Raw genomic sequence first — 27,238 nt, forward strand, 5'->3', positions numbered from 1 at the left:
ACTTATGCACATATACACCTAGGTCCCTCTGCTCCTGCACCCACTTTAGAATTGTACCTTTATTCTATATTGTCTCTCCATGTTCTTCCTACCAAAATGAATCACCTCACATTTCTCTGCATTGAACTTCATCTGCCACCTGTCTGCCCATTCCACCAACTTGTCTCTGTCCTTTTGAAGATCTACACTATCCTCCTCACAGTTCACAGTGCTTCCATGTTTCGTATCATCTGCAAACTTTGAAATTGTGCCCTGTACACCAAGGTCTAGGTAGTTAATATATATCAGGAAAAGCAAGGGTCCCAACACTGATCCCTGGGAACTCCACTACAAACCTTCCTCCAGCCCAAACAAACATCCATTAATCATTACTCTTTGTTTCCTGTCACTCAGCCAATTTTGTATCCATGTTGCTACTGTCCCTTTTATTCCATGAGCTACAAGTTTGCTCACTAGTCTGTTATGTGGCACTTTATCAAATGCCTTTTGAAAGTCCATGTACACCACATCAACAGCATTGCCCTCATCATCCCTCTCTGTTACCTCCTCAAAAAACTCCAGAAAGTTAGTTAAACATGATTTTCCCTTATGGAATCCATGCTTAATTAACCGCATTTGTCCATGTGACTATTGATTTTGTCCCGAATTATTTTTTCTAGAAGTTTTCCATCACTGAAGTTAAACTGACTGGCCTGTAGTTGCTGGGCTTATCCTTACACCCTTTTTTGAACAAAGGTGTAAAGTTTGCAATTCTCCTGTCCTCTGGCACCACCCCGAGTCTAAGGAAGACTAAATAATTATGGCCAGTGCCTCTGCGATTTCCACCCTCACTTCCCTCAGTCTCCTTGGATGCATCTCATCCGGCCCTGGTGTTTTATCCACTTTAAGTACAGACAGTCTATCTAATACTTCCTCTTTATCAATTTTAAACCCCTCTAGTGTCTGACTTACCTCCTCTTTCAACATTGCCTGGGTTGCATCTTCTTCCTTGGTAAAGACAGATGCAAAGTATTCATTTAATACCTCAGCTATGCCCTCTGCCGCCATGTGTAAATCCCCTTTCTAGTCTCTAATCAGCCCCACTCCTCCTTTTACCACCCTTTTACTATTTATATGCCTATAGAAAACTTCGGGATTTCCTTTAATCCTAGCTGCCAATCTCTTCTCATGCTTTCTCTTTGCTTCTCTTATTTTCTTTTTCACTTTCCCACTGGACCATCTATATTCAGCCTGGTTCTTGATAGTATTTTCTACCTGGCATCTGTCAGAAGCACACTTTTTCTTCTTTATCTTAAACTCTATCTCTTTTGTCATCCAGGGAGCTCTGGATTTGTTTGCCTTACTTTTCCCCTTTGAGGAAACATATCTCAATTGCGCCCAAACTATCTCTTCTCTACCAGTTTTCCTGCCAGCTTTTGACTCCATTTTATTCGCCCCAGCTCCATTCTTACCCCATTGAAGTTGACCTTCCCCCAGTTAATTATTCTTATTCTGGATTGCTATTTGTCCTTTTCCATCATCAGCCTAAACCTTATGATACAATAATCACTCTCCCCTAAATGCTCTCCTACTGACACTTGATACACTTGGCCCACCTCATTCCCAAGAACCAGGTCTAGCAGCACCTCCTTTCTCATTGGATTAGCAACATACTGTTGTAGAAAATTTTCCTGAACACACTCTAGGAACTCTTGCCCCTCACTGCCCTTTACACTACTATTATCCCAGTCTATGTTTGGATAATTAAAGTCCTCCATTATAATTACCCGATAATTTTTGCACCTCTCGGTAATTGCGTTTCAAATTTGTTCCTCCACGTCCTTCCCTCTAGCTGGTGGTTTATAGACAACACCGAGCAATGTAACTGCACCTTTCTTGTTCCTTAGCTCTAGCCAAATTGATTCTGTCCTCGACCCATCTGGGACATCCTTTTTCTCCAGCACTGCAATGCTCTCCTTAATCAATAATGCCACCCCTCCCCCTTTTTTCACAGGCACTGACACTCACTGGGGTACAGTTCCACAGGCACAGACTCTCATTGGGGTTCAGTTGCACACACACTGACTCTCACAGGTTACAGTTCCACAGACACTGACTTTCACTGGAGGTAGAGTTCCACACACACTGACTATCATTGGGGTACAATTCCACAGACACTGATTTTCACTGGGGTACAGTTCCACAGACACTGATTCTCACTGGGGTACAGTTCCACAGGCACTGACTCTCACTGGGGTACAGTTCCGCAGCACTGACTCTCACTGGAGGTAGAGTTCCACACACACTGACTATCATTGGGGTACAATTCCACAGACACTGATTTTCACTGGGGTACAGTTCCACAGACACTGATTCTCACTGGGGTACAGTTCCACAGGCACTGACTCTCACTGGGGTACAGTTCCACACGCACTGACTCTCACTGGGGTACAGTTCCACACACACTGACTCTCACTGGGGTACAGTTTCACACACACTGACTCTCACTGGGGTACAGTTCCACACACACTGACTCTCACTGGGGTACAGTTCCACACACACTGACTCTCACTAGGGTACAGTTCCACACACACTGACTCTCACTGGGGTACAGTTCCGCAGCACTGACTCTCACTGGGGTACAGTCCCACACACACTGACTCTCACTGGGGTACAGTGTCACACACACTGACTCTCACTGGGGTACAGTTCCACACACACTGACTCTCACTGGGGTACAGTTCCACACACACTGACTCTCACTGGGGTACAGTTTCACACACACTGACTCTCACTGGGGTACAGTTCCACACACACTGACTCTCACTGGGGTACAGTCCCACACACACTGACTCTCACTGGGGTACAGTTTCACACACACTGACTCTCACTGGGGTACAGTTCCACACACACTGACTCTCACTGGGGTACAGTGCAGTGTCACACACACTGACTCTTACTGGGGTACAGTTCCACACACACTGACTCTCACTGGGGTACAGTCTCACACACACTGACTCTCACTGGGGTACAGTGTCACACACACTGACTCTCACTGGGGTACAGTGTCACACACACTGACTCTCACTGGGGTACAGTTCCACACACACTGACTCTCACTGGGGTACAGTCCCACACACACTGACTCTCACTGGGGTACAGTTCCACACACACTGACTCTCACTGGGGTACAGTGTCACACGCACTGACTCTCACTGGGGTACAGTGTCACACTCACTGACTCTCACTGGGGTACAGTTCCACACACACTGACTCTCACTGGGGTACAGTTTCACACACACTGACTCTCACTGGGGTGCAGTCCCACACACACTGACTCTCACTGGGGTACAGTTTCACACACACTGACTCTCACTGGGGTATGGGTTGCTCTACTGCTAGTACCTCAAATGCTCATTCTTCATATGTGACCACAGACAGTGACTATTCAACCATAGGTGGAATCACAGCAGACTCTTTAGTCCACGGTGAGTGAGAACAATCATAACACTGGCTGACATCAGCAAAGGTAACAGGCTGAGGCTGTGACTCAGGGCTACAAGCCTGTACGATCCAGGGACTGCCCCACCCAGTTCCATTCTCGCCAATACAAAAGCCAATCTCCGAGTAATTTTTAGGCTTCCCCCCCATCCCTGCTCCCCAAACCCCATTAACCTTGGTGTCCCCAAGGTTCTCCCCTTTGTATGCTCTCCCTCATCTACATGCTGGCCAAATACATACACACTGGTAAAAATCAGCTCTATCTCTCCACTGCCTGTGTTTTCAGACAGCTTCACCGATGTCCAGGATTGGAATAGCTGCAATAACATATTGAATGAAGCCATTGTCTTTGGCCCCCGTCACAAACTCTGCATCCCTGTCACAGAAGCAGGTCCAACCACAATGTCCTATTCACCTCGGACTGGGTAGCCTTATCTCAAATCCTCTCCAGAGGACACTTACCTCCACATCTGGAACACTGCCCACCATTCTGTTCTCACCTCCATACTCAACTGTTCCTGTGGACCTTGAACCAACATCCGACATATATCTTTGTTCATTCTAAATTCTGCTACCCTTAGCCTGACTCACACCAAGTCCTGCTCACCTCCCAACAAGGGAGCGTTCCCTCAGTACTGAACCTCTGACAGTGCAGCGTTGCCTCAGTACTGACCCTCTGACAGGGCGGTGCTCCCTCAGTACTACCCCTCCGACAATACAACACTCCCTCAGTATTGACCCTCCGACAGTGCAACACTCCCTCAAGACTGACCCTCCGACAATACAACACTCCCTCAGTACTGCCCCTCTGACACTGCAGCACTCCCTCTACTGACTCTGTGACAGTGCAGCACTCCCGCAGCACTGACGCTCTGACAGTGCCGTACACCTCAGTACTGCTGACAGTGTAGCACTCCCTCAGTACTGACCCTCTGACAGTGCAGCACTCCCTCAGTACTGACCCTCTGACAGCGCAGCACTCACGCAGCACTGAACATCTGACAGTGCCGCACACCCTCAGTACTGACCCTCTGACAGTGCAGCACTCCCTCAGTATTGACCCCTGACAGTGCAGCACTCCCTCAGTATTGACCCCTGACAGTGCAGCACTCCCTCAGTACTGCACAGGAGTTTCAACCTGGAATGGGTCTTGATCGCATGACACTGTCCCAGAGGGGAGAGCTCCAGAAACTGAGCCAAGCTGAGATTTATGAGTATATAATATGATCTCATCAATCTTGATCTCTGTATTTCTCCCACTATTAAACCTTTCACATTACCCTCCAGAGGCTCACTCAGACCTCACCAGAATCAGTCGTGGAGTGAAGCAGATCTGGACCAGGACTTAGTCTTGAATATGAAGCATTCACACACTCCTCCCTCCCCTTCTTGGTTAGGTTCTGACCCCATTCATCTGGAATAAGGTTGCTGACCCCCTACAGGCAATGCAATCAGTCTGCAACCAGCTTGGGACGAGGGCAAGAGTTAATAAATAACAGGGAGCCTTGAACTCTGAGCAGTCTGACAGAAGTAGGGGCACATCAAAGAACATCTCATCCATTTAAGCTCAGTACAACTGAACATCAATAAACATTTACACTACGGCTGACACTCTGCCACTTCTCACCCATACAAGCCAAACGCTTAGAAATGGCACTGGCTTACGGAAGACAATCATGCTCGCCTGCGAGGGATAGTAATAACAATAATGTCCTGCAGTCTGCCACAATGGGAGTGTGAAGGATTCCCTGCTACAATCCTCTGAACAACAATCTCAGCCGACCCTCACATCACAGCGGGCAATCCTGTCCCAGTTCACCTGAAACGAGTTTCACTGAACAGCAGTACAGGAAGGGAATCAACAAATTTTTTAAAAATGTCCTGAATGTCGGTAAAAACGTATTGAAAACCAACACGAAGCAAGAGATTCTTGGGTGCTGAAGACCTGCTGTTTGTAGCTGGCTTGCTGGTGGGTTTAACCAGGATTTGGTCTGGGATTCTGTTCCAAGCGAGATCCTATCTTGAGCAAACTCTAAGACACCAAACTCACCGAACTGGTTTGAAAGAGGAAACAAACTTGCATTTCTATAGCACCTTTCGTAACCTTGGGATGTCCCAAGGTGCTTTGCAACAAATGAAGTACTTTTGAAGTGTGGTCACTTTTGTAATGTAGGAAACACAGCTGCCAATTTGTGCACAGCAAGCTCCCACAGACACCTACATGATAATGTCCAGATAACCCGCTTTAGTGATGTTGGTTGAGGGATAAATATTGGCAGGATACTGGGGAGAACTCCCCGGCTCCTCTTCAAAATAGTGCCGTGGGATCTTTTACAGCCACGTGAGAGAACAGACTCATTTTAGTTTTGTTCTTGTTAGATGGAGATATTCTGTGTCCGAGTACTGCTTTACCAAAACATCAATGTTTACTCCAGCACAAAAGGCCATTAATCACTGCAACCACATAACAGCAGATCACCCCCAATGACTGAAAGGCAAGATATTCCCTGCAACCTGCATCTCCATCCCATAGTTCCCTGCCTAGAAAGAGAGGGCAACCTCAAACTGATCCATTGCTGCATATCTGCTTTACTCCAGATACTTTACAGGGTGAAGTCTATTGATAAAATTAAAAGACTTAAACCCGGGAGTGAGTTACAGACTGGAATCTAATCGAGGGGTTCGGGGGGTTTATATATAGAATAACAGATACCCGGGAGTGAGTTACAGACTGGAATCTAATCGAGGGGTTCGGGGGGTTTATATATAGAATAACAGATACCAGGGGGTGAGTTACAGGTGGGAATCTAATTGAGGGGTTCGGGGGGTTTATATATAGAATAACAGATACCCGTGAGTGAGTTACAGACTGGAATCTAATCGAGGGGTTCGGGGGGTTTATATATAGAATAACAGATACCTGGGAGTGAGTTACAGACTGGAATCTAATCGAGGGGTTCGGGCGCTTTATATATAGAATAACAGATACCAGGGGGTGAGTTACAGGTGGGAATCTAATTGAGGGGTTCGGGGGGTTTATATATAGAATAACAGATACCCGTGAGTGAGTTACAGACTGGAATCTAATCGAGGGGTTCGGGGGGTTTATATATAGAATAACAGATACCCAGGAGTGAGTTACAGACTGGAATCTAATCGAGAGGTTCGGGGGGTTTATATATAGAATAACAGATACCCGTGAGTGAGTTACAGACTGGAATCTAATCGAGGGGTTCGGGGGGTTTATATATAGAATAACAGATACCCGGGAGTGAGTTACAGACTGGAATCTAATCGAGAGGTTCGGGGGGTTTATATATAGAATAACAGATACCCAGGAGTGAGTTACAGACTGGAATCTAATCGAGGGGTTCGGGGGGTTTATATATAGAATAACAGATACCCAGGAGTGAGTTACAGACTGGAATCTAATCGAGGGGTTCGGGGTGTTTATATATAGAATAACAGATACCCAGGAGTGAGTTACAGACTGGAATCTAATCGAGAGGTTCGGGGGGTTTATATATAGAATAACAGATACCCGGGAGTGAGTTACAGACTGGAATCTAATTGAGGGGTTCGGGGGGTTTATATATAGAATAAAAGATACCCGGGAGTGAGTTACAGACTGGAATCTAATCGAGGTGGTCGGGTGGTTTATATATAGAATAACAGATACCCAGGAGTGAGTTACAGACTGGAATCTAATCGAGAGGTTCGGGGGGTTTATATATAGAATAACAGATACCCAGGAGTGAGTTACAGACTGGAATCTAATCGAGAGGTTCGGGGGTTTATATATAGAATAACAGATACCCGGGAGTGAGTTACAGACTGGAATCTAATCGAGAGGTTCGGGGGTTTATATATAGAATAACAGATACCCAGGAGTGAGTTACAGACTGGAATCTAATCGAGAGGTTCGGGGGGCTTATATATAGAATAACAGATACCCGGGAGTGAGTTACAGACTGGAATCTAATCGAGAGGTTCGGGGGGTTTATATATAGAATAACAGATACCCGGGAGTGAGTTACAGACTGGAATCTAATCAAGGGGTTTTAGCGGGAGATTATAAGCCAAATATGCTTTGTTCTCACACCATATACCATGTGTGCTCGTTGCTGAATGAAGTCGGGCTGATTGTGCTCAGGTATCTATTATTCTACTGTACTGTTGATGCACAAAGTTAAAAGTGAAAGAGTAGCATCCACCCTGAAAAAACAAATACAACTCTCAGCTAGAGAAGAAAATCTGTAAATATCAAGACAGAGAGAGAGAGAGAGTGGGAGTATATGTGTACCTATGTGTATGTGTGTTCGTGCTTCGGTGTACGCCAGCATCTGCATGTGCATCTGTATGTACGTACATCTGTGTGTGTGTCTTTGTAGTGGGGCATGTGAGGATATGTGTCTGTTTGGGGTGTGTGTGGGGTGGTGGTGCAGTAAATGGGATGGTGTGTGTGTGCCTGCCTGTCTGTATGGGGTCTGTGTGTGTATGTATGTCTGTGTGGGAGGTGTCTGTGCGGTGTATGTGTGCCTGCCTGTGTGTGAGTGTGCGTATATATAATATATATATATATATATCAGTCTGTCTGTCTGTCTGTGTGTGTGTCTCTGTGTCTGTCTGTGGTGGTGTACGTGTCTGTCTGTCTGGGTGTGCCAGTGTGTGTATATCTGTCTGTCTGCCTGTGTGTGAGTGTGCGTATATATTATATATATATCAGTCTGTCTGTGGTGGTGTACGTGTGTGTCTGTCTGAGTGTGCCAGTGCGTGTATATCTTTCTCTGTGTGTGTGTGTGTGTGTGTCTGTGTCTGTGTCTGTCTGTCTTTGGTGGTGTACATGTCTGTCTGTCTGGGTGTGCCAGTGTGTGTATATCTGTCTGTGTGTGTGTGTCTGTGTCTGTCTGTCTGTGGTGGTGTACGTGTCTGTCTGTCTGGGTGTGTCTGTGTCTGTCTGTCTGTCTGTTGTGGTGTACGTGTCTGTCTGTTTGGGTGTGCCAGTGTGTGTCCCGATATCCAGCTCTCTGTCTCTCGTGTTCTAAATGGGAAGGAAGCAGTTTGTAAAATTCCACTCAACCCATCAATGACTCAGGAAAAGTTCCAAGTTCAGCAGACGCACATTTCTCAACTGCAAAGAAGCAGAGGGAAAATTCCATTGGTTTGTGTTTCTCCCAGGTCCTCGGATGTAGAATTCCTTTCCTGCATCAGTAGAACACGGCTAAACATCTTCACAAAAAACATACTTGGAAATTCTCTTTGTTTTGTGAAGATATTTGAATTGGAAACCATGTGTGTTGCTGACACATCACCCAATGACGTATCTCAGAATTCTTCACCAAGTGTTCAGTGTTTGTAAACAAACAAATTTGCTGTACAGTTTTTGAAGGTTAATGGAGGTCATTTTTGGGGCCATTTTTGTTTTATAAGTAGCTGAAATATCTCATTTGCTGTTTCTCTAGTCTCACAGTGTATAGAGTCATTACAGCACAGAAAGTGGCCATTCAGCCTATTGAGTCCACGTTGGCTTTCTGTACAGCAATCCAATCAGTCCCATTCCCTGTTCTATCCCCATAACCCTACAAGTTTATTTCCTTCAATTCAAGTGCCCAACCAATTTCCTTTTGAAATCATTGATTGTCTCTGCTTCCTCCACCCTGATGGGCAACAAGTTCCAGGTCATTAGCACTCGCTGCATAAAAAAAGTTCTTCCTCACATTCCCCCTGCATCTCTTGTCCAAAACCTTAAATCTGTGTCCCCTAGTCCTTGTACCATCAGTTAATGGGAACAGTTTTTCTTTGTCTAATCTTTCTTTCCTAAACCTGTCATAATCTTGTCCACCTCTATCAAATCTCCCCTCAATCTCCTTTGGTCCAAGGAAAACAACCCCAGCTTCTCTAACCTTGTATCTAAAATCCCTCATCCCTGGAACCATTCTGGTAAATCTCCTCTGCACCCTCTCAAGGACCCTCACATCCTTCCTAAAGTGTGGTGACCAGAACTGGATGCAATACTCCAGTTGGGGCCTAACCAGAGCTTTATAAAGGTTCAGCATAACTTCCTTGCTTTTGGCAAAAGCAGAAAAATGGAGTTGATGTACAGATGGGCCACGATCTAAGAGAATGGCAGAGCAAGCTCCAGGAGCTGGATGATCTTTGGGTACAACTGGACTCAGGGCCCACACACTGGCTGCAGATCACCATCACTGTAAGGTGCAGGTGTGCGTCCTCAGCATAGGCCTCAGCCTCAAACAAGTGGCATCATTCGCAATCCCGGCAACTCACACACGATAGGCTGGGGCCCACAGAACCCCGGGAATACTTTCAAACAAGCACCAAGATGTAGCTTGGCTGGTGGTGAGAAGGGCCCTCCCCATCAGATCCTTCCTGCAAGCCTGGAGTCTCACCCCCTCCGCACAATGACCCTGCAGTGGCTGTGGTGGGGAAGAGACGTTTGCCCACCTCCTTCTGGAATGTGACTTTGCAAAGCAGGTGTGGAAAGAGATGCAGTGGTTTTTGTCGAGGTTCATCCCAAGCAGCTCTGTAACACAGGAGTCTGTGCTCTACGGGCTATTCCCAGGGACGCACACCAAGACAAACGTCAACTGCTGCTGGAGGACTATCAATTCGGTGAAAGACGCCCTTTGGTCTGCCCGAAACTTGCTGGTCTTCCAGCGCAAAGAGTTGTCCACGACCGAATGTTGCAGACTGGCACATTCCAAGGTCCAGGACTACGTGCTGAGGGACGCACTAAAGCTTGGGGCAGCCGCAGCAAAGGCTCAATGGGGAAAGACCACAGTGTAAGGTCCCCCCACCAAGCTGAACTGAGGGGCTGGATCCATGGGAAACCCCTCGGGCTGTATCCAGAAAATATTTGTTTGCTGCAAAAAGTACATGGCATGTAAAATGAAATGCAAGGATTGTGAGGCAACTCACTCCTGTATTGAAGGAAACTGACCTCCTTTGCACTCTTTATATTGTTTGACTTGGTGCTGTTTGGTACTGTTTTGTAATGTATTTTTTACAGATTTTTATGAATATATTTTGAAAATTAAAAAAAAAGAACCCCGGGAATAGCTCTCAGTACCCCCGGAATGGCTCAGAGTAACCAGGAATAACCCAGAGTATCCCGAGAATAGCCGAGTACCCGGAAATAGCCAGAGTAACCAGGAATAGCCCTGACTACCCCAGGAATGGCTCAGAGTATCCTAGGAATCACATAGTAACCGGCAATAGCCCAGAGTACCCCGGGAATAGCCAGGGCTTTAGATGAGGGAGAAGAGGGAATGGAAGCATTTCATTAATTTGCACAAAGGTTAAATGGATCAAAACTGACTTTCAGTGACATCCACTCCTGAGCAGAAGGGGGAGAGGGCGAGATTAGTCCAGACGGTGAGACCAAAATCAAGGAGGATCACGGAAAAAAGAACAGACTCGCATGAAGCAATCATCTAACAGAACTGACTGGAACAGTATTGGGCCAATTGTGAGGGAGCTGGATTAACATCAGTAGAGATACAGTCAGTAACACAGGGCGCTGGGGGGAGAGGGGTTACTGAGTGACAGTGTGAGGGAGCTGGATTAACATCAGTAGAGATACAGTCAGTAACACAGGGCGCTGGGGGGAGAGGGGTTACTGAGTGACAGTGTGAGGGAGCTTTATTAACATCAGTAGAGATACAGTCAGTAACACAGGGCGCTGGGGGGAGAGGGGTTACTGAGTGACAGTGTGAGGGAGCTGGATTAACATCAGTAGAGATACAGTCAGTAACACAGGGTGCTGGGGAGAGAGGTGTTACTGAGTGACAGTGTGAGGGAGCTGGATTAACATCAGTAGAGATACAGTCAGTAACACAGGGCGCTGGGGGGAGAGGGGTTACTGAGTGAGAGTGTGAGGGAGCTGGATTAACATCAGTAGAGATACAGTCAGTAACACAGGGCGCTGGGGGGAGAGGGGTTACTGAGTGACAGTGTGAGGGAGCTGGATTAACATCAGTAGAGATACAGTCAGTAACACAGGGCGCTGGGGGGAGAGGGGTTACTGAGTGACAGTGTGAGGGAGCTGGATTAACATCAGTAGAGATACAGTCAGTAACACAGGGCGCTGGGGGGAGAGGGGTTACTGAGTGACAGTGTGAGAGAGCTGGATTAACATCAGTAGAGATACAGTCAGTAACACAGGGCGCTGGGGGGAGAGGGGTTACTGAGTGACAGTGTGAGGGAGCTGGATTAACATCAGTAGAGATACAGTCAGTAACACAGGGCGCTGGGGGGAGAGGGGTTACTGAGTGACAGTGTGAGGGAGCTTTATTAACATCAGTAGAGATACAGTCAGTAACACAGGGCGCTGGGGGGAGAGGGGTTACTGAGTGACAGTGTGAGGGAGCTGGATTAACATCAGTAGAGATACAGTCAGTAACACAGGGCGCTGGGGGGAGAGGGGTTACTGAGTGACACAGTGAGGGAGCTGGATTAACATCAGTAGAGATACAGTCAGTAACACAGGGCGCTGGGGGGAGAGGGGTTACTGAGTGACAGTGTGAGGGAGCTGGATTAACATCAGTAGAGATACAGTCAGTAACACAGGGCGCTGGGGGAAGAGGGGTTACTGAGTGACAGTGTGAGAGAGCTGGATTAACATTTAATTTTTCTGATGTTCCTAGTTTCTGTTAGCCTCTTTTTCCAATTCACAACTTCAATTGTTTCTTGTAATTTTTAAAACTGTTTACTATAGAATGATACAGCACAGGAGGCCATTCGACCCATCACGCCTGTGCCAGAGTTTTGTAAGAGCTATCCATTTAACCCACTACCCGAGTCTTTCCCCCTCCAAGTATCTCTCCAATTCACTTTTGAAAGTTACTATTTAATTTCTGTGCTGTATAACTCTATGACTCTAATCTGCTTCCACCGCCCTTTCAGGCAGTGCGTTCCAGATCACAACAACTCACTGCGTAAAACAATTCTCATCTCCCCCTCTGGTTTTTTTACCAATTTTCTTAAATCTCTGTCCTCCGGTTACTGACCCTCCTACCACTCTAAAGAATTTCTCCTTATTTATCTGATCATAATTTTTAGCACCTCTATTAAATCTCCCCTAACCTTCTGTTCTTGAAGGAAAACAGTCACAGTTTCTCCAGTCTCTCCACATAACTGAAATCCCTCATCGCTGGAACCACTCTCATGAATCTCCACTGCATCCTCTCCAAGGCCCTAATAAACTGTCTAAAATGTGGTGCCCAGAATTAGACAGTTTTTTAATATTCATTCACAAGAAGGCCAGCATTTATTGCCCATCCACAAGTTGCCTTGAGAAGGTGATGGTGAGCCACTTTCATGAATACAATGGAATCCATCTCAGAGGGCATTTAACAGTCAACCACATTGGAGTCACATGTAGGCCAGACCAGGTAAGGACAGCAGATTTCCTTCCCTGAAGGACATTAGTGAACCGGATGAGTTTTTACGACAATACATAGTTTCAAGGCACTATTACTGAGACTAGCTTTTAATTCCAGATTTATTTAACTAACTGAATTTAAATTCCTGAGCTGCCAACAGAGACGGAGAGAGAGAGACAGGTTCAGGCCAGTGTCAGCCTGAGTGAAGACTTGTTCAGACTTTTGGCAGGAATAACCCAGTCACTGCCTTTCCCATGTTTGTGCTGTGTGATTTAAAGTTTTCTGGTAAATGAAGTTCAAGGTCTGACAGTGAATAAAGAGGAGGGAGCTCAGGTCATGGAGATGCTCCAGCCCAACCTGACAAGTCCTGGAAACCACAAGCTCACAACAGAGATCAGTCGCAGACAGCCAGGAGCATCCATGCAAATAGGCAACACAACAGTTGCACCAGATTATTCCATGCCCACCGTCACTGCCAAAATAAATCAAATTTAAACTTTAGCTGAAGGTAATCATGCTTATAACCTTTTTCTATGTAATGAGGAAATACACCTGGGAGTGGAGTGGGGGACAGAGTGGAGGAGATGAGCAGAGATGCTGATGCAGTGAGAACAAAATCAAGGAAGATCACGGAGAGAGGGACAGAGCCGCAATAAGCAAACTGTCTAATGGCACTGACTGGAAGGGTAACGGGCCATGTGTGAGGGAGCTGGGTTAACATCAGTACAGATACAGTCAGTAACACAGGACAGTGAATGGCAAACAGACTTGTGGGGCTGAATGGCCTCCTCCTATGTGACCAAGGCAGTAACAGCAGACAGCATCACCGGATGCTGAATGGAGTTGGGTTGCACGCATGCTGTTTACCCTGGCACTCAGGTTAGTGCTGGGGACCTGCTGTGACCTTGAAATATCCTGCAGGACAAACCCACAACCCTTTCCGCTCCACTAATGAAAAACCGTGGCTACTTTAGATTTGCTTTAGATTGTTAGAGGCACAGCTGTATGTTTAATTCATGCGTGGCCATCACTGGCAGGTGAGTGAGTGCCTGGAATGCAGAACAGGACAGATAGAAGCAAGTTAGATAGATGGCTGCTGGCACCAATATCCCACACACCCAGTCACTGCCACTCCTCCATGTAATGAGCCAGCTGTGGTTTAGTGGGCAGCAGTCTCGCCTCTCAGAGAGTCATGGGTTCAAGTGCCACTTCAGAGACTTGAGCACAAAATCCAGACTGACATTCCACGGCAGTACTGAGAGAACGTTTTACAGTTGGAGGGTCAGTACTGAGGGAGTGCCGCACTGTCGGGGTGTCAGTACTGAGGGAGTGCTGCACTGTCAAAGGGTCAGTACTGAGGGAGTGATGCACTATTGGAGGGTCAGTACTGAGAGAACGTTTTACTGTCAGAGAGTCAGTACTGAGGGAGTGCTGCACCGTCAAAGGGTCAGTACTGAGGGAGTGCTGCATTGTCGGAAGGGTCAGTACTGAGGGAGTGCTGCACTGTCGGAAGGCCAGTACTGAGGGAGTGCCTCACTGCCGGAGGGCCAGTTCTGAGGGAGGGCTGCACTGTCGGAGGGCCAGTACTGAGGGAGTGCCTCACTGCCGGAGGGCCAGTTCTGAGGGAGGGCTGCACTGTCGGAGGGCCAGTACTGAGGGACCGTTTTACTATTGGAGGGGCAGTACTGAGGGAGCACTACACTGTCGGAGGTGCTGTCTTTCAGATGAGACAAACTGAGGCCCAGTTTGTCCACTCAGGTGGATGTAAAAGATCCCATGATATCATTACAAAGAACAGCATGGCAACTGTCCCCAGTCTGTTGGCCAATATTTATCCTCAATAACATCACAAGAACAGATGATCTGGTCATTATCACATTGCTGTTTGTGGGATCTTGCTGTGCGCAAATTGGCTGACACGTTTCCTACATTACAACATTGACTACACTTGAAAAAGTATTTAATTGGCTTTAAAACGCTTTGGAACATCCTAAGGTCATGAAAGGTGCTATATAAATGCAAGTCTTTAATTCAAGAGCTGGAATTCAGACAAATGTAGAGGATTGAGAAATTAAATGCAAGTTTTTCTGATAGATACAGACTCATACTGGCCAGTAAGAACCCAGGATCCATGGGCAGGGCTACAGTCAGGTCCGGGAACTGGGAAACATCCAAACAAGAGATTAAAAACTATCCAGGTTTATAGCAGGAGTGTTAGTGAGAATGCAGTTTGCCCACTATGATTGTTGGGTGGTTTTATATCAATCTATGTTGTTTGTCTATAATCCTGCAAACCCTCACTGGAACATTTTTCTTCAATGGGTATTTCAAGGAGTTCTGTTTAAATTCTGGGAAAATTATTGGAATCTATTCTGAGAGACAGGATAAACTGTCACTTAAGAAGGCACAGGTTAATCAAGGATAGTCAGCATGGATTTGTTAAGGGAAGATCTTGTTTGACCAACTTGATCAAAATTTTTGAAGAAGTAACAAGGAAGATAGATGAGGGTCGTGCAGTTGATGTGGTCTACGTGGATTTTAGCAAGACTTTTGATAAGGTCTCACATGGCAGACTAGTTAAAAAAATAAAATCCCATGGGATCCAGGAAAATGCAGCAAGGTGGATACAAAATTGGCTCAGTGGCAGGAAACAAAGGATAATTGCTGACGGGTGTTTTAGCGACTGGAGGGCTGTTTCCAGTGGCGTTCCGCAGGGCTCAGTACTGGGTCCCCTGCTTTTTGTGGTATATATTAACAATTTGGACATAAATGTAGCGGGCATGATCAAGACGTTTGCAGACGACACAAACATTGGCCGTGTTGTAGATAGTGAGGAGGATAGCTGTAGGCTGCAGGAAGATATTGATGGTCTGGTCAGATGGGCAGAAAAGTGGCAAATGGAATTCAACCCAGAGAAGTGTGAGGTGATGCATTTGGGAAGGTCAAACAAGGCAAAGGAATACACGGTTAATGGGAAAATACTGAGAAGTGTAGAGGAAGTGAGGGATCTTGGAGTGAATGTCCACAGATCCCTGAAGGTAGCAGGATGGGTTGATAAAGTGGTTAAGAAGGCATATGGAATCCTTTCCTTTATTAGCCGAGTTATCGAAGATAAGAGCAGGGACGTTATGCTGGAACTGTATAACTCATTGGTTAGGCCACAACTTGAGTACTGTGTGCAGTTCTGGTCTCCTCATTACAGAAAGGATGTAATTGTACTAGAGAGGGTACAGAGGAGATTTACGAGGATGTTGCCAGGACTGGAAAAATGCAGCTATGAGGAAAGATTGGATAGGCTGGGGTTGTTCTCCTTGGAACAGAGAAGGCAGAGGGGAGATCTGATTCAAAGGTACAAAATTTTGAGGGGCCTGGATAGAGCGGAGGTGAAGGGTCTATTCACCTTAGCAGAGAGGTCAGTGACGAGGGGGCATAGATTTGAAGTGATTGTTAGAAAAATTAGAGGGGAGATGAGGAAAAACATTTTCACCCAGAGGGTGGTGATGGTCTGGAACTCACTGCCTGAAAGGGTAGTTGAGGCAGAAACCCTCAACTCATTCAAAAGGAGTCTGTATATGCACCTCAAGTACCATAATCTGCAGGGCTATGGACCAAATGCTGGAAGGTGGGATTAGACTGGGTGGATTGTTTTTCAGCTGATACAGACACGATGGGCCAAGTGGCCTCTTTCTGTGCCTTAAACTTTCTATGATTCTATGATTAAAGCCTGTGAACCTCCTTCACAACTGATTATTCCTGACCTGCCTCAATCCAATCACTGGGACTCGGTGCTCTATAATTGTGACCCATTGGGGGAATGGCGAAATACAGCGAGTGACTTGTTTGCAAACTGACACTGTGAATGGTGATGTTGTAATTAACAATAGCGTTACTGCAAATGGTTTATGCTACTTGCCCGATTGACAAAAAATGCTGGCCTTGCCAGCGATACACACATCTCAGGAATTAATTTAAAAAAATAAGCAGAGGCGGTTTATGTGATGGGGACTGGAGCATCAGAGAATAGATTAGCAGCAAAACAGTGAGGCGGAAAGTATAAACGGGGTCAGGAGCCAGAGAGATATTTAGCTCAAGAGAGAAGTAGTGTGAAAGTGAGGTTAATTTTTGAACAGGGATGTATTTGATGGACTAAATGGTCTCTTCCTTCTTCCTTAAGTTCTGTGTTTTTACATCCAGCAGGATAGCAATGTGCGTCACTCACTCACTCACACCCTCAAATGCTCACATTTAGTAATCTGTCCTATTTTGTGCCTCTTTGCATTTTATTTATAAAAATAAGCACAGCTCCACATATTGAACTGGGTTGTGATGTGTGTCAGTGCTGCTGGTTACGCACTCACAGTCTTGCCCTGCTGTTGATCACTGCAGTTCCTAGCATTGATCTAGCTGATGCAGATATCAGTCACAGTATTGAGTGTGGAGTTATACATTATACATATTACACATCTATATTTTTAATTCCTTTCAGATCCCAGATCAAAATCCCCATCAATTGAAGGTTTTGTTTGAGGTTCAGAAGTATTTGACTTTCATCAGCGCTCAGCTCAGAGGTCAGGGAGTTTTCAGCTTGGGTTATTTTGATCAGAGTCAAAGGTCCTGAGTCCAGGTCCCATTGAAGAGACTTAATCACAGAGATACAGCTGACACACCAAAGCAGTACTGAGGGAGTGCCGCACTGTCACAGGGTCAGTACTGAGGGAGTGCTGCACTGTCACAGGCTCAGTACTGAGGGAGTGTGGCACTGTTGGAGGGTCAGTACTGAGGGAGTGCTGCACTGTCGCAGGGTCAGTACTGAGTGAGTGCCGCACTGTCGCAGGGTCAGTACTGAGTGAGTGCCGCACTGTCGCAGGGTCAGTACTGAGTGAGTGCCGCACTGTCGCAGGGTCAGTACTGAGTGAGTGCCGCACTGTCGCAGGGTCAGTACTGAGGGAGTGTGGCACTGTCACAGGGTCAGTACTGAGTGAGTGCCGCACTGTCGCAGGGTCAGTACTGAGTGAGTGCCACACTGTCGCAGGGTCAGTATTGAGGGAGTGCTGCACTGTCGCAGGGTCAGTACTGAGGGAGTGCTGCACTGTCGCAGGGTCAGTACTGAGGGAGTGCTGCACTGTCGCAGGGTCAGTACTGAGGGAGTGTGGCACTGTTGGAGGGTCAGTACTGAGGGAGTGTGGCACTGTTGGAGGGTCAGTACTGAGGGAGTGTGGCACTGTTGGAGGGTCAGTACTGAGGGAGTGCTGCACTGTCGCAGGGTCAGTACTGAGTGAGTGCCGCACTGTCGCAGGGTCAGTACTGTGGGAGTACTGCACTGTGGGAGGGTCAGTACTGAGGGAGTGCTGTACTGTCGGATGGTCAGTACTGAGCGGGTGCTGTACTGTCAAAGGGTCAGTATGAGGGAGTGCTGCACTGTCGCAGGGTCAGTACTGAGTGAGTGCTGCACTGTGGGAGGGTCAGTACTGAGTGAGTGCTGCACAGTCGGATGATCAGTACTGAGGGAGTGCTGCACTGTCAAAGGGTCAGTACTGAGGGAGTGCTGTACTGTCAAAGGGTCAGTATGAGTGAGTGCTGCACAGTCGGAGGGTCAGTACTGAGGGAGTGCTGCACTGTTGGAGGGTCAGTACTGAGGGAGTGCTGCACTGTTGGAGGGTCAGTACTGAGGGAGTGCTGCACTGTCGCAGGGTCAGTACTGAGGGAGTGCCGTACTGTCGCAGGGTCAGTACTGAGTGCGTGTGGCACTGTTGGAGGGTCAGTACTGAGGGAGTGCTGCACTGTCGCACGGTCAGTACTGAGTGAGTGCCGCACTGTCGCACGGTCAGTACTGAGTGAGTGCCGCACTGTCGCAGGGTCAGTACTGAGTGTGTGCTGCACTGTCGGAAGGTCAGTCCTGTGGGAGTACTGCACTGTGGGAGGGTCAGCACTGAGGGGGTGCTGTACTGTCAAAGGGTCAGTATGAGGGAGTGCTGCACTGTCGCAGGGTCAGTACTGAGTGAGTGCTGCACTGTGGGAGGGTCAGTACTGAGTCAGTGCTGCACTGTCGGATGGTCAGTACTGAGGGAGTGCTGCACTGTCAAAGGGTCAGTACTGAGGGTGTGCTGCACTGTCGGAGGGTCAGTACTGAGGGAGTGCTGCACTGTTGAAGGGTCAGTACTGAGGGAGTGCTGCACTGTTGGAGGGTCAGTACTGAGGGAGTGCTGCACTGATAAGGGGTCAGCACTGAGGGAGTGCTGCACTGTCAAAGGGTCAGTACTGACGGAGTGCTGCACTGTCAGAGGGACAGTCTTTTGGTTGAGATATTAAACAAAGGCCCCATCTGCTCTCAGGTGGATGTAAAAGATCCCAATGCACCACTTTGAAAAGGAGCAGGGGAGTTCTCTCCAGTGTCCTGGACAACATTTATCCCTCAATCAACATCACAAAGACGGATTATCTGGATATTATCACATTGCTGTTTGTGGGAGCTTGCTGTGTGCATTTCCTACATTACAGCAGTGATTACACTTCAAAAGTACTTCATTGGCTGGAAAGGACTTTGTGGATGTCCTGAGTTTGTGAATGGTCTTTCTTTCTGATATCCACCAGTCTCACGAGAGTATAGATTTCTGAGCTAAGACAAAATAGCCCAGAGGTGGTGACATTGCCAGTACACAGGGCAGCACAATGGGCCTCAGTGTTTAAAGTGTATTTTGTTTTGATTGAGGACTGCCAGCTACAAGAGCAAAGCTCTCACTGGGATTGATTTCTGTGGACTGTTCCCCGAAACACTGTTACTGTGTCAGGAAGGGAAATCCCATTTCACACTGAACTCTACAACCACAAAGTGGCACATATGCATCCTACGTGCCAGAGGTATATCTCCTATATATCTCCTATAGGTATATCTCCTATATATCTCCTATAGGTATATCTCCTATATATCTCCTATAGGTATATCTCCTATATATCTCCTATAAGTATATCTCCTATATATCTCCTATAGGTATATCTCCTATATATCTCCTTTAGGTATATCTCCTATATATCTCCTATAGGTATATCTCCTATATATCTCCTATAGGTATATCTCCTATATATCTCCTATAAGTATATCTCCTATATATCTCCTATAGGTATATCTCCTATATATCTCCTTTAGGTATATCTCCTATATATCTCCTGTAGGTATATCTCCTATATATCTCCTATAAGTATATCTCCTATATATCTCCTATAGGTATATCTCAGTACGCAAGGGGAGAGCCAACTGTGCAACAGCCCCAACAAACAAATTTCTCTGCAGCACCTGTGGAAGAGCCTGTCACTCCAGAATTGGCCTTTATAGCCACTCCAGGCGCTGCTTCACAAACCACTGACCACCTCCAGGCGCGTATCCATTGTCTCTCGAGATAAGGAGGCCCAAAAGAAAGAATATCTCCTATATATCTCCTATAGGTATATCTCCTATATATCTCCTATAGGTATATCTCCTATCCCAACTCATTACGCAGACTGCTGTACAGAATCTTATTTTGTAAATTTGTAAAATTACCCTGCTCCCCCTCCTGAAGATGGCAACACTTTATATAGATTCCTTTTATTTACAAAGTAATTTGTTGTGATCTGGAACGCGCTGTCTGAAAGGGGGGGTGGAAGCAGATTCAATAGTAACTTTCAAAAGGGAATTTGGTACATATTTGATGGGGAGAAATTTGCAGGGCAATGGGGAAAGAGCAGGGGAGGGTGTGTGGGACTAACTGGATTGCTCTTTCAAAGAGCCGACACAGACATGGTTTAAGGGGGATTTGAGGAAGAATGGTCTGGAATGCCCTGCCTGGGAGGGTGGTAGAGGCAGGTTGCCTCACATCCTTTAAAAAGTACCTGGATGAGCACTTGGCACGTCATAACATTCAAGGCTATGGGCCAAGGGCTGGCAAATGGGATTAGGTAGACAGGTCAGGTGTCTTTAATGCATCGGTGCAGACTCGATGGGCTGAAGGGCCTCTTCTGCAATGTATTATTCTGTGATGATGGGCTGAATGGCCTCCTTTGTTGTAAGGCTTTGATAAGACTTCCCCTGGAGTACTGTTTTGAATTTTGGTCTCCTTACTTAAGGAAGGATATATTTGTCTTAGAGGGTGTGCAATGAAGGTTCACTAGACTGATTCCTGGAACGAGAGGGTTGACCTATGATGAGAGGCTGAGTAAATTGGGCCTGTACTCTCTGGAGTTCAGAGGAATGAGAGGTAATCTTATGGAAAATAAAAAAAAAATTCTTAGGGAGCTTGACAGAGTGGATGCTGAGAGGCTCCTGGCTCGTGAGTCTAAAACTCGGAAGCTCAGCCTCAGGATAAGAGGTTGATCATTTGGGACAGAGATGAGGAAAGATTTCTTCACTCAAAGGGTTGTGGATGGTCCATCACCCAGTATATTCAACTGAGGTCGATGGGTCTTGGGCACTAAGAGAATCAAGGAACAGGGAGATAGGCAGGAAAGGGGAGTTAACGCAGAAGATCAGTTGTAATGTTAATGAAAGAGAGAGCAGGCTCAAGGAGCCAAATGGTTTCCTCCAACTCCTACTGATTATGTATTATGAAAGGGTCCATGATCACCTCGAATCAGGGTTTAACCTCACAACCCTTACACTGACCCCACACTTACCAGTGTGTCTCGAACAGGCGATCCACAGCTTCCGCCACTCCCACTCCTCTCCCATGCTGGACTGAAGCGGTCTGTGTTTTTAAACGACGCTGTTATTGTCTCCTGTGTCATGCTGCGGGGTAAGCTGTAAACACTGGGGCCTTTGGTGCAGTAAGCATCAGTGCTCTCACTCCTGCTGCTGCTTCTGTAGGACCCAGGCTGGGGGTCTAACTCATGCCGGGTCAGGGGAGGGCTCTTCACTGAGTTTAACTGATACGTGTCCACCATGTGGAGGCTCAGCAGGTCTCGGTTCAGGTCCGTCTGGCTGATGGACTTCCTGCGGATCAGGGACGGCCCAGGAGACGGGTAGACTGAGTGGCTGCTCCCGGTGCCGTAACTGTAGGTGCCACAATATCCACCACTCAGTCCGCTGGGAAAGGCCTTCAGCGGAACACGGCTCAAGCTCTCACTGCGCCTGTTCAGCACCTCAGGGCGAGGGATCTGCCGGCCACGATCGGCCTCCAGGGTGTACTTGCTCATTGGACGCCCAGAGCTGGCATGGTGGGTGTAGCTGTTGGTGTACCCTGACTTATAGAATAGCTTGTCCTTGTCTGCGTAGCTGGAGCCCAAACTGGGGGTGTAGCTGTGGTACGAGGGGCCATAGTGTGGGCTGGAGTAGTTCCCAATTCGCTTAGCGGTGGATGAGGAGGAAACTCGGGACATGTCAACCTCGGCCTCACACAGCAGGCCACGCTTGGCATTTACTGAGGGCAAAAGAAACACACGTCAGACATTTAAAACACAGTCTCCCTCAGCCCCAGTCCCTTGCCCCTGCCATGAGCTCCTCCTCTGTAGGTACTGACCCTTCTGAGGATTCAGCTCCCCAGGCAATGCCCACCCTCCCATACCCAGGCTGGGAATCAAACCAGGGCCCTTCCTTCTCTGCAGGGCTTGGCATTCCTTAACCAGCCCTAAGCCTGTCATTGCACAGTCTGCAACATGTGGGTGAGCACTGGGCTGTGTGCTTCCTGTGATTTTTACTAGTCTCTGTTTCCCAGTTCACGTGTTCTAATTGCTGGAACTGGTCACTTGAAAAGAACATTGAAAATGTGTACAAACCCACATCACCATCCTCACTGGCACAAAACCACAGAGGATCCGATAGAGGGATCGGATAGAGGATCGGATAGAGGATCGGATTGAGGATAGGATAGAGGATCGAGTAGAGGATCGAGTAGAGGATCGGATTGAGAAGCAGATAAAGGAGCAGATAGAGGATCGGACAGGGGATCGGATTGAGGATCGGGTAGAGGATTGGACAGGGGATCGGACAGGGAATCAGACGGAGGAGCGGACGGAGGGTCGGACGGAGGGTCGGACGGAGGGTCGGACGGAGGGTCGAAATGACCCACCTGCTTCAGCACTTTGCCCAATTAACATCACTGCGATGTACAGAGCATGGTTTGAAAATCTGTGGAATGGGACTTAAATCCCAATGTAATCTGAATGTTTTGCTAATTCTGGGTTACTAACACAAACACTGTTTCCCAGCTCCCAATTTCATTGCTCCCCCAGGCAACAGTCTCAGGCTGAACTGGACCATATGATGACTTATTTGACCCTCAAATGAGCTTCTGACCCCAGACTTTCTCTGTCACAAAGGCCACATCTGTAATATCACCTGTCTCTGCCCATCTTCAGCTCACCCGCTGCTGAAACACTCCTTAAAGCCTTTTTTAATCTCCAGGCTCGATTCTTCGAGCCGGACTCCCATCTTCAACCCTCCCGTAAGGCTCGAGCTCATCCAAAACTCTGCTGCCTGTATTTTAACTCGCATCCAGTCCCGTTCACCCATCACTCCCTATATTTACTGAACTACACTGGCAACATCCCAATTTTAAATTTTCAGCCCTGTGTTCAAATCCCCCTGTGGCCTCACCCCTCCCTATCTCTGTAATCTCCTCCAGCCCCACAACCCTCCAATATATCAGCACTCCTCCAATTCTTCCCTCTTAACTACCCCTCGCTCACCGGGGATGCTCAAGTGCCTCAATAATCAATAATCAATAATCAATAATCATATCGCCTTTCAATTTTGAGGAATTTAACTATTTCCTATTAAAGGTGTGGGAAGAGCTCCTCCTGATGGTCAGATGAATAAGTGCAATGGCCTGAATTAAAGGATCTCACACAAACGAGAAGCCCTTGGGTTTGATCTCATAAGAACTAGGAGCAGGAGTAGGCAATTCAGCCCCTCGAGCCTGCTCCGCCATTCAATACGATCATGGCTGATCTCATCTCGGCCTCAACTCCACTTTCCTGCCCTTTCTCCATAACCCTTCAACCCATTACTAATTAAAAATCTATCTATCTCCTCCTTAAGTTTACCCAATGTCCCGGCATCTACCGCACTCTGGGGTAGTGAATTCCACAGACTCACGACCCTTTGAGAGAAGTAATTTCTCCTCATCTCTGTTTTAAATCCGCTACCCCTTTACCTAAAACTATGACCTCTCATTCTAGATTGCCCCACAAGAGGAAACATACTCTCTACATCTACTTTGTCAATCCTCTTAATCATCTTATATACCTCAATTAGATCTCCTCTCATTCTTCTAAACTCTAGAGAGTAAAGGCCTAAACTGCTCAATCCCTCTTCATAAGACAAACCCCTCATCTCTGAAATCAATCTAGTGAACCTCCTCTGAACTGCCTCCAATGCAACTACATCCCTCCTCAAGTAAGGGGACCAAAACTGTACGCAATACTCCAGGTGCGGTCTCACTAATGCCTTGTATGGTTGCAGCAACACTTCCCTACTTTTATACTCTATTCCTTCAGCAATAATTGCCAAAATTCCATTTGTCTTCCTTATTATCTGCTGTACCTGCAAACTAGTTTTCTGCGATTCATGCACGAGGACACCCAGATCCCCCTGCACCGAAACACTCTGAAGTTTCTCTCCATTTAGATAATAATTTGCATTTCTATTCTTCTGACCAAAATGGATAACCTCACACATCTATCCATGTTAAACTCCATCTGCTAAATTTTGGCCCATTCACCTAACCTATCCATATCCATTTGTAAATTTCTTATTTTTATTGCAACTTACTATCCCACCTATTTTAGTGTCATCTGCAAATTTGACTATAGTACCTTCTATCACTGCATCCAAGTTATTAATATAGATTGTAAATAATAGGGGCCCGAGGACCGAACCCTGTGGCACCCCACTAGTTACATCGTGCCAACTATAAAAGGACCAATTTATCCCGACTCTCTGTTTTCTGTTGGTTAGCCAATCCTCTATCCAAGCTAATAAATTGCCCCTAACCCCATGTGATCTTACCTTGTATATTAACCTTTTGTGCGGCACCTTATCAAATGCCTTCTGGAAGTCCAGATATACTACATCTACAGGACCCCCATTAGCCACTTTGCTTGTTACAGCTTCAAAGAACTCTAGCAAATTAGTCAAACACTATTTACCCTTCATAAAACCATGCTGACTCTGATGGATTGTGTTTTGACTTTCTAAATTTCCGGTTATTACTTCCTTAATAATGGATTCTAACAATTTCCCAACAGATGCTAAACTAACTGGTCTATAGTTTCCTACTTTCTGCCTCCCTCCCTTTTTGAATAAGGGTGTTATATTAGCTTTTTCCAATCCACTGGAACCTTTCCCGTATCCAGGGAATTGTGGAATATTATAACCAATGAATCCACTATCTCCGCTGCCATTTCCTTTAAGACCCTAGGATGTAGGCCATCAGGCCCTGGGGACTTGTCTGCCTTCAATTCCAATAGTTTTTCCCGAGTGATGACGATTGTTCTAAGTTCCTCCCTTTCTATTACCTCTGCATTACCTGTTACTACTGGGATGGTACGAGTGTCCTCCACCGTGAAAACTAAGGCAAATTACTGATTTAGTGTCCCCGCCATTATTGTGTTCCCCACTATTAACTCCCCAGTCACATCCTCCAAGGGACCAACATCCACTTTAGCTACTCTCTTCCCTTTTATATACTTATAGAAGCTTTTGCTATCTTTTTATATTTTGTGCTCAGACTGGAGCTCGACGCTTCGGTGTCCCCAGGTTAGGGAGCAGTCAGGATTCACTGCCAGGCAAGTGTCTCAGGCTGAACCAGACCATTTGTTGACCCTCCAACTATGCAGCGCTCCCTCAGTACTGACCCTCTGACAGTGCAGGGCTCCCTCAGTACTGACCCTCCGACAGTGCAGTGCTCCCTCAATACTGACCCTCCGACAGTGCAGTGCTCCCCCAGTACTGCCTCTCCGACAGTGCAGCACTCCCTCAGTACTGACCCTCAGACAGTGCAGCACTCCCTCAGTACTGCCTCTCAGACAGTGCGGCACTCCCTCAGTACTGACCCTCCGACAGTGCAGCACTTCCTCAGTACAGCCCCTCCAACAGTGCAGCACTCCCTCAGTACTGCCTCTTGGACAGTGTGGCACTCCCTCAGTACTGCCTCTCGGACAGTGCAGCACTCCCTCAGTACTGCCTCTCAGACTGTGCAGCACTCCCTCAGTACTGACTCTCGGACAGTGCAGCACTCCCTCAGTACTGCTTCTCGGACAGTGCGGCACTCCCTCAGTACTGCCTCTCAGACTGTGCAGCACTCCCTCAGTACTGACTCTCGGACAGTGCAGCACTCCCTCAGTACTGCCTCTCGGACAGTGCGGCACTCCCTCAGTACTGCCTCTCAGACTGTGCAGCACTCCCTCAGTACTGACTCTCGGACAGTGCAGCACTCCCTCAGTACTGCCTCTCGGACAGTGCGGCACTCCCTCAGTACTGCCTCTCAGACTGTGCAGCACTCCCTCAGTACTGCCTCTCGGACAGTGCGGCACTCCCTCAGTACTGCCTCTCAGACAGTGCGGCACTCCCTCAGTACTGACCCTCCGACAGTGCAGCACTTCCTCAGTACAGCCCCTCCAACAGTGCAGCACTCCCTCAGTACTGCCTCTTGGACAGTGTGGCACTCCCTCAGTACTGCCTCTCGGACAGTGCAGCACTCCCTCAGTACTGCCTCTCAGACTGTGCAGCACTCCCTCAGTACTGACTCTCGGACAGTGCAGCACTCCCTCAGTACTGCTTCTCGGACAGTGCGGCACTCCCTCAGTACTGCCTCTCAGACTGTGCAGCACTCCCTCAGTACTGACTCTCGGACAGTGCAGCACTCCCTCAGTACTGCCTCTCGGACAGTGCGGCACTCCCTCAGTACTGCCTCTCAGACTGTGCAGCACTCCCTCAGTACTGACTCTCGGACAGTGCAGCACTCCCTCAGTACTGCCTCTCGGACAGTGCGGCACTCCCTCAGTACTGCCTCTCAGACTGTGCAGCACTCCCTCAGTACTGACTCTCGGACAGTGCAGCACTCCCTCAGTACTGCAGTGGGATTATGAGCTGGATTACATGCTTCGTCTCTGGAGTGGAATCTGCATTCAATCATTTGGAGGCAGTGATATTAGCCAAGGACAGGAGGCAGGGAGAGGATGAAAGATTTTCCAGCTAGCACAGTGTTCATGGAGGCAGTATCGGATAGACAGGTCTGTTCCAATAATCAGAATTTACAGATCAGGATGATGGATGGAGATTACAGAGTGTCTATAATGGGCATGATTATAATCTGAGCATCTCCACATTAGGAGACATTCAACAGATCTCTTGGCACCAGGTAACTGGAGTATCTCAGGCAGAATGT

At 47.3% G+C, this 27,238-nt stretch overlaps 1 protein-coding gene across 2 annotated transcripts in view; it reads right to left on the bottom strand.

Moving 5' to 3' along the window:
- Positions 1–27,238, bottom strand: part of LOC137381490 (ubiquitin carboxyl-terminal hydrolase 2-like) — a 147,511-nt gene that overhangs the window by 58,831 nt on the left and 61,442 nt on the right. For both annotated transcript variants that reach the window (XM_068054168.1, XM_068054167.1), the window contains exon 2: positions 21,528–22,270. In XM_068054168.1, the coding sequence (XP_067910269.1) occupies positions 21,528–22,229 (702 nt within the window). In that variant the 5' untranslated portion in view covers positions 22,230–22,270. The remainder of the gene's footprint in view (positions 1–21,527; positions 22,271–27,238) is intronic.

Source organism: Heterodontus francisci, chromosome 22 (assembly GCF_036365525.1).
Source record: "Heterodontus francisci isolate sHetFra1 chromosome 22, sHetFra1.hap1, whole genome shotgun sequence".
NCBI lineage: Eukaryota > Metazoa > Chordata > Chondrichthyes > Heterodontiformes > Heterodontidae > Heterodontus > Heterodontus francisci.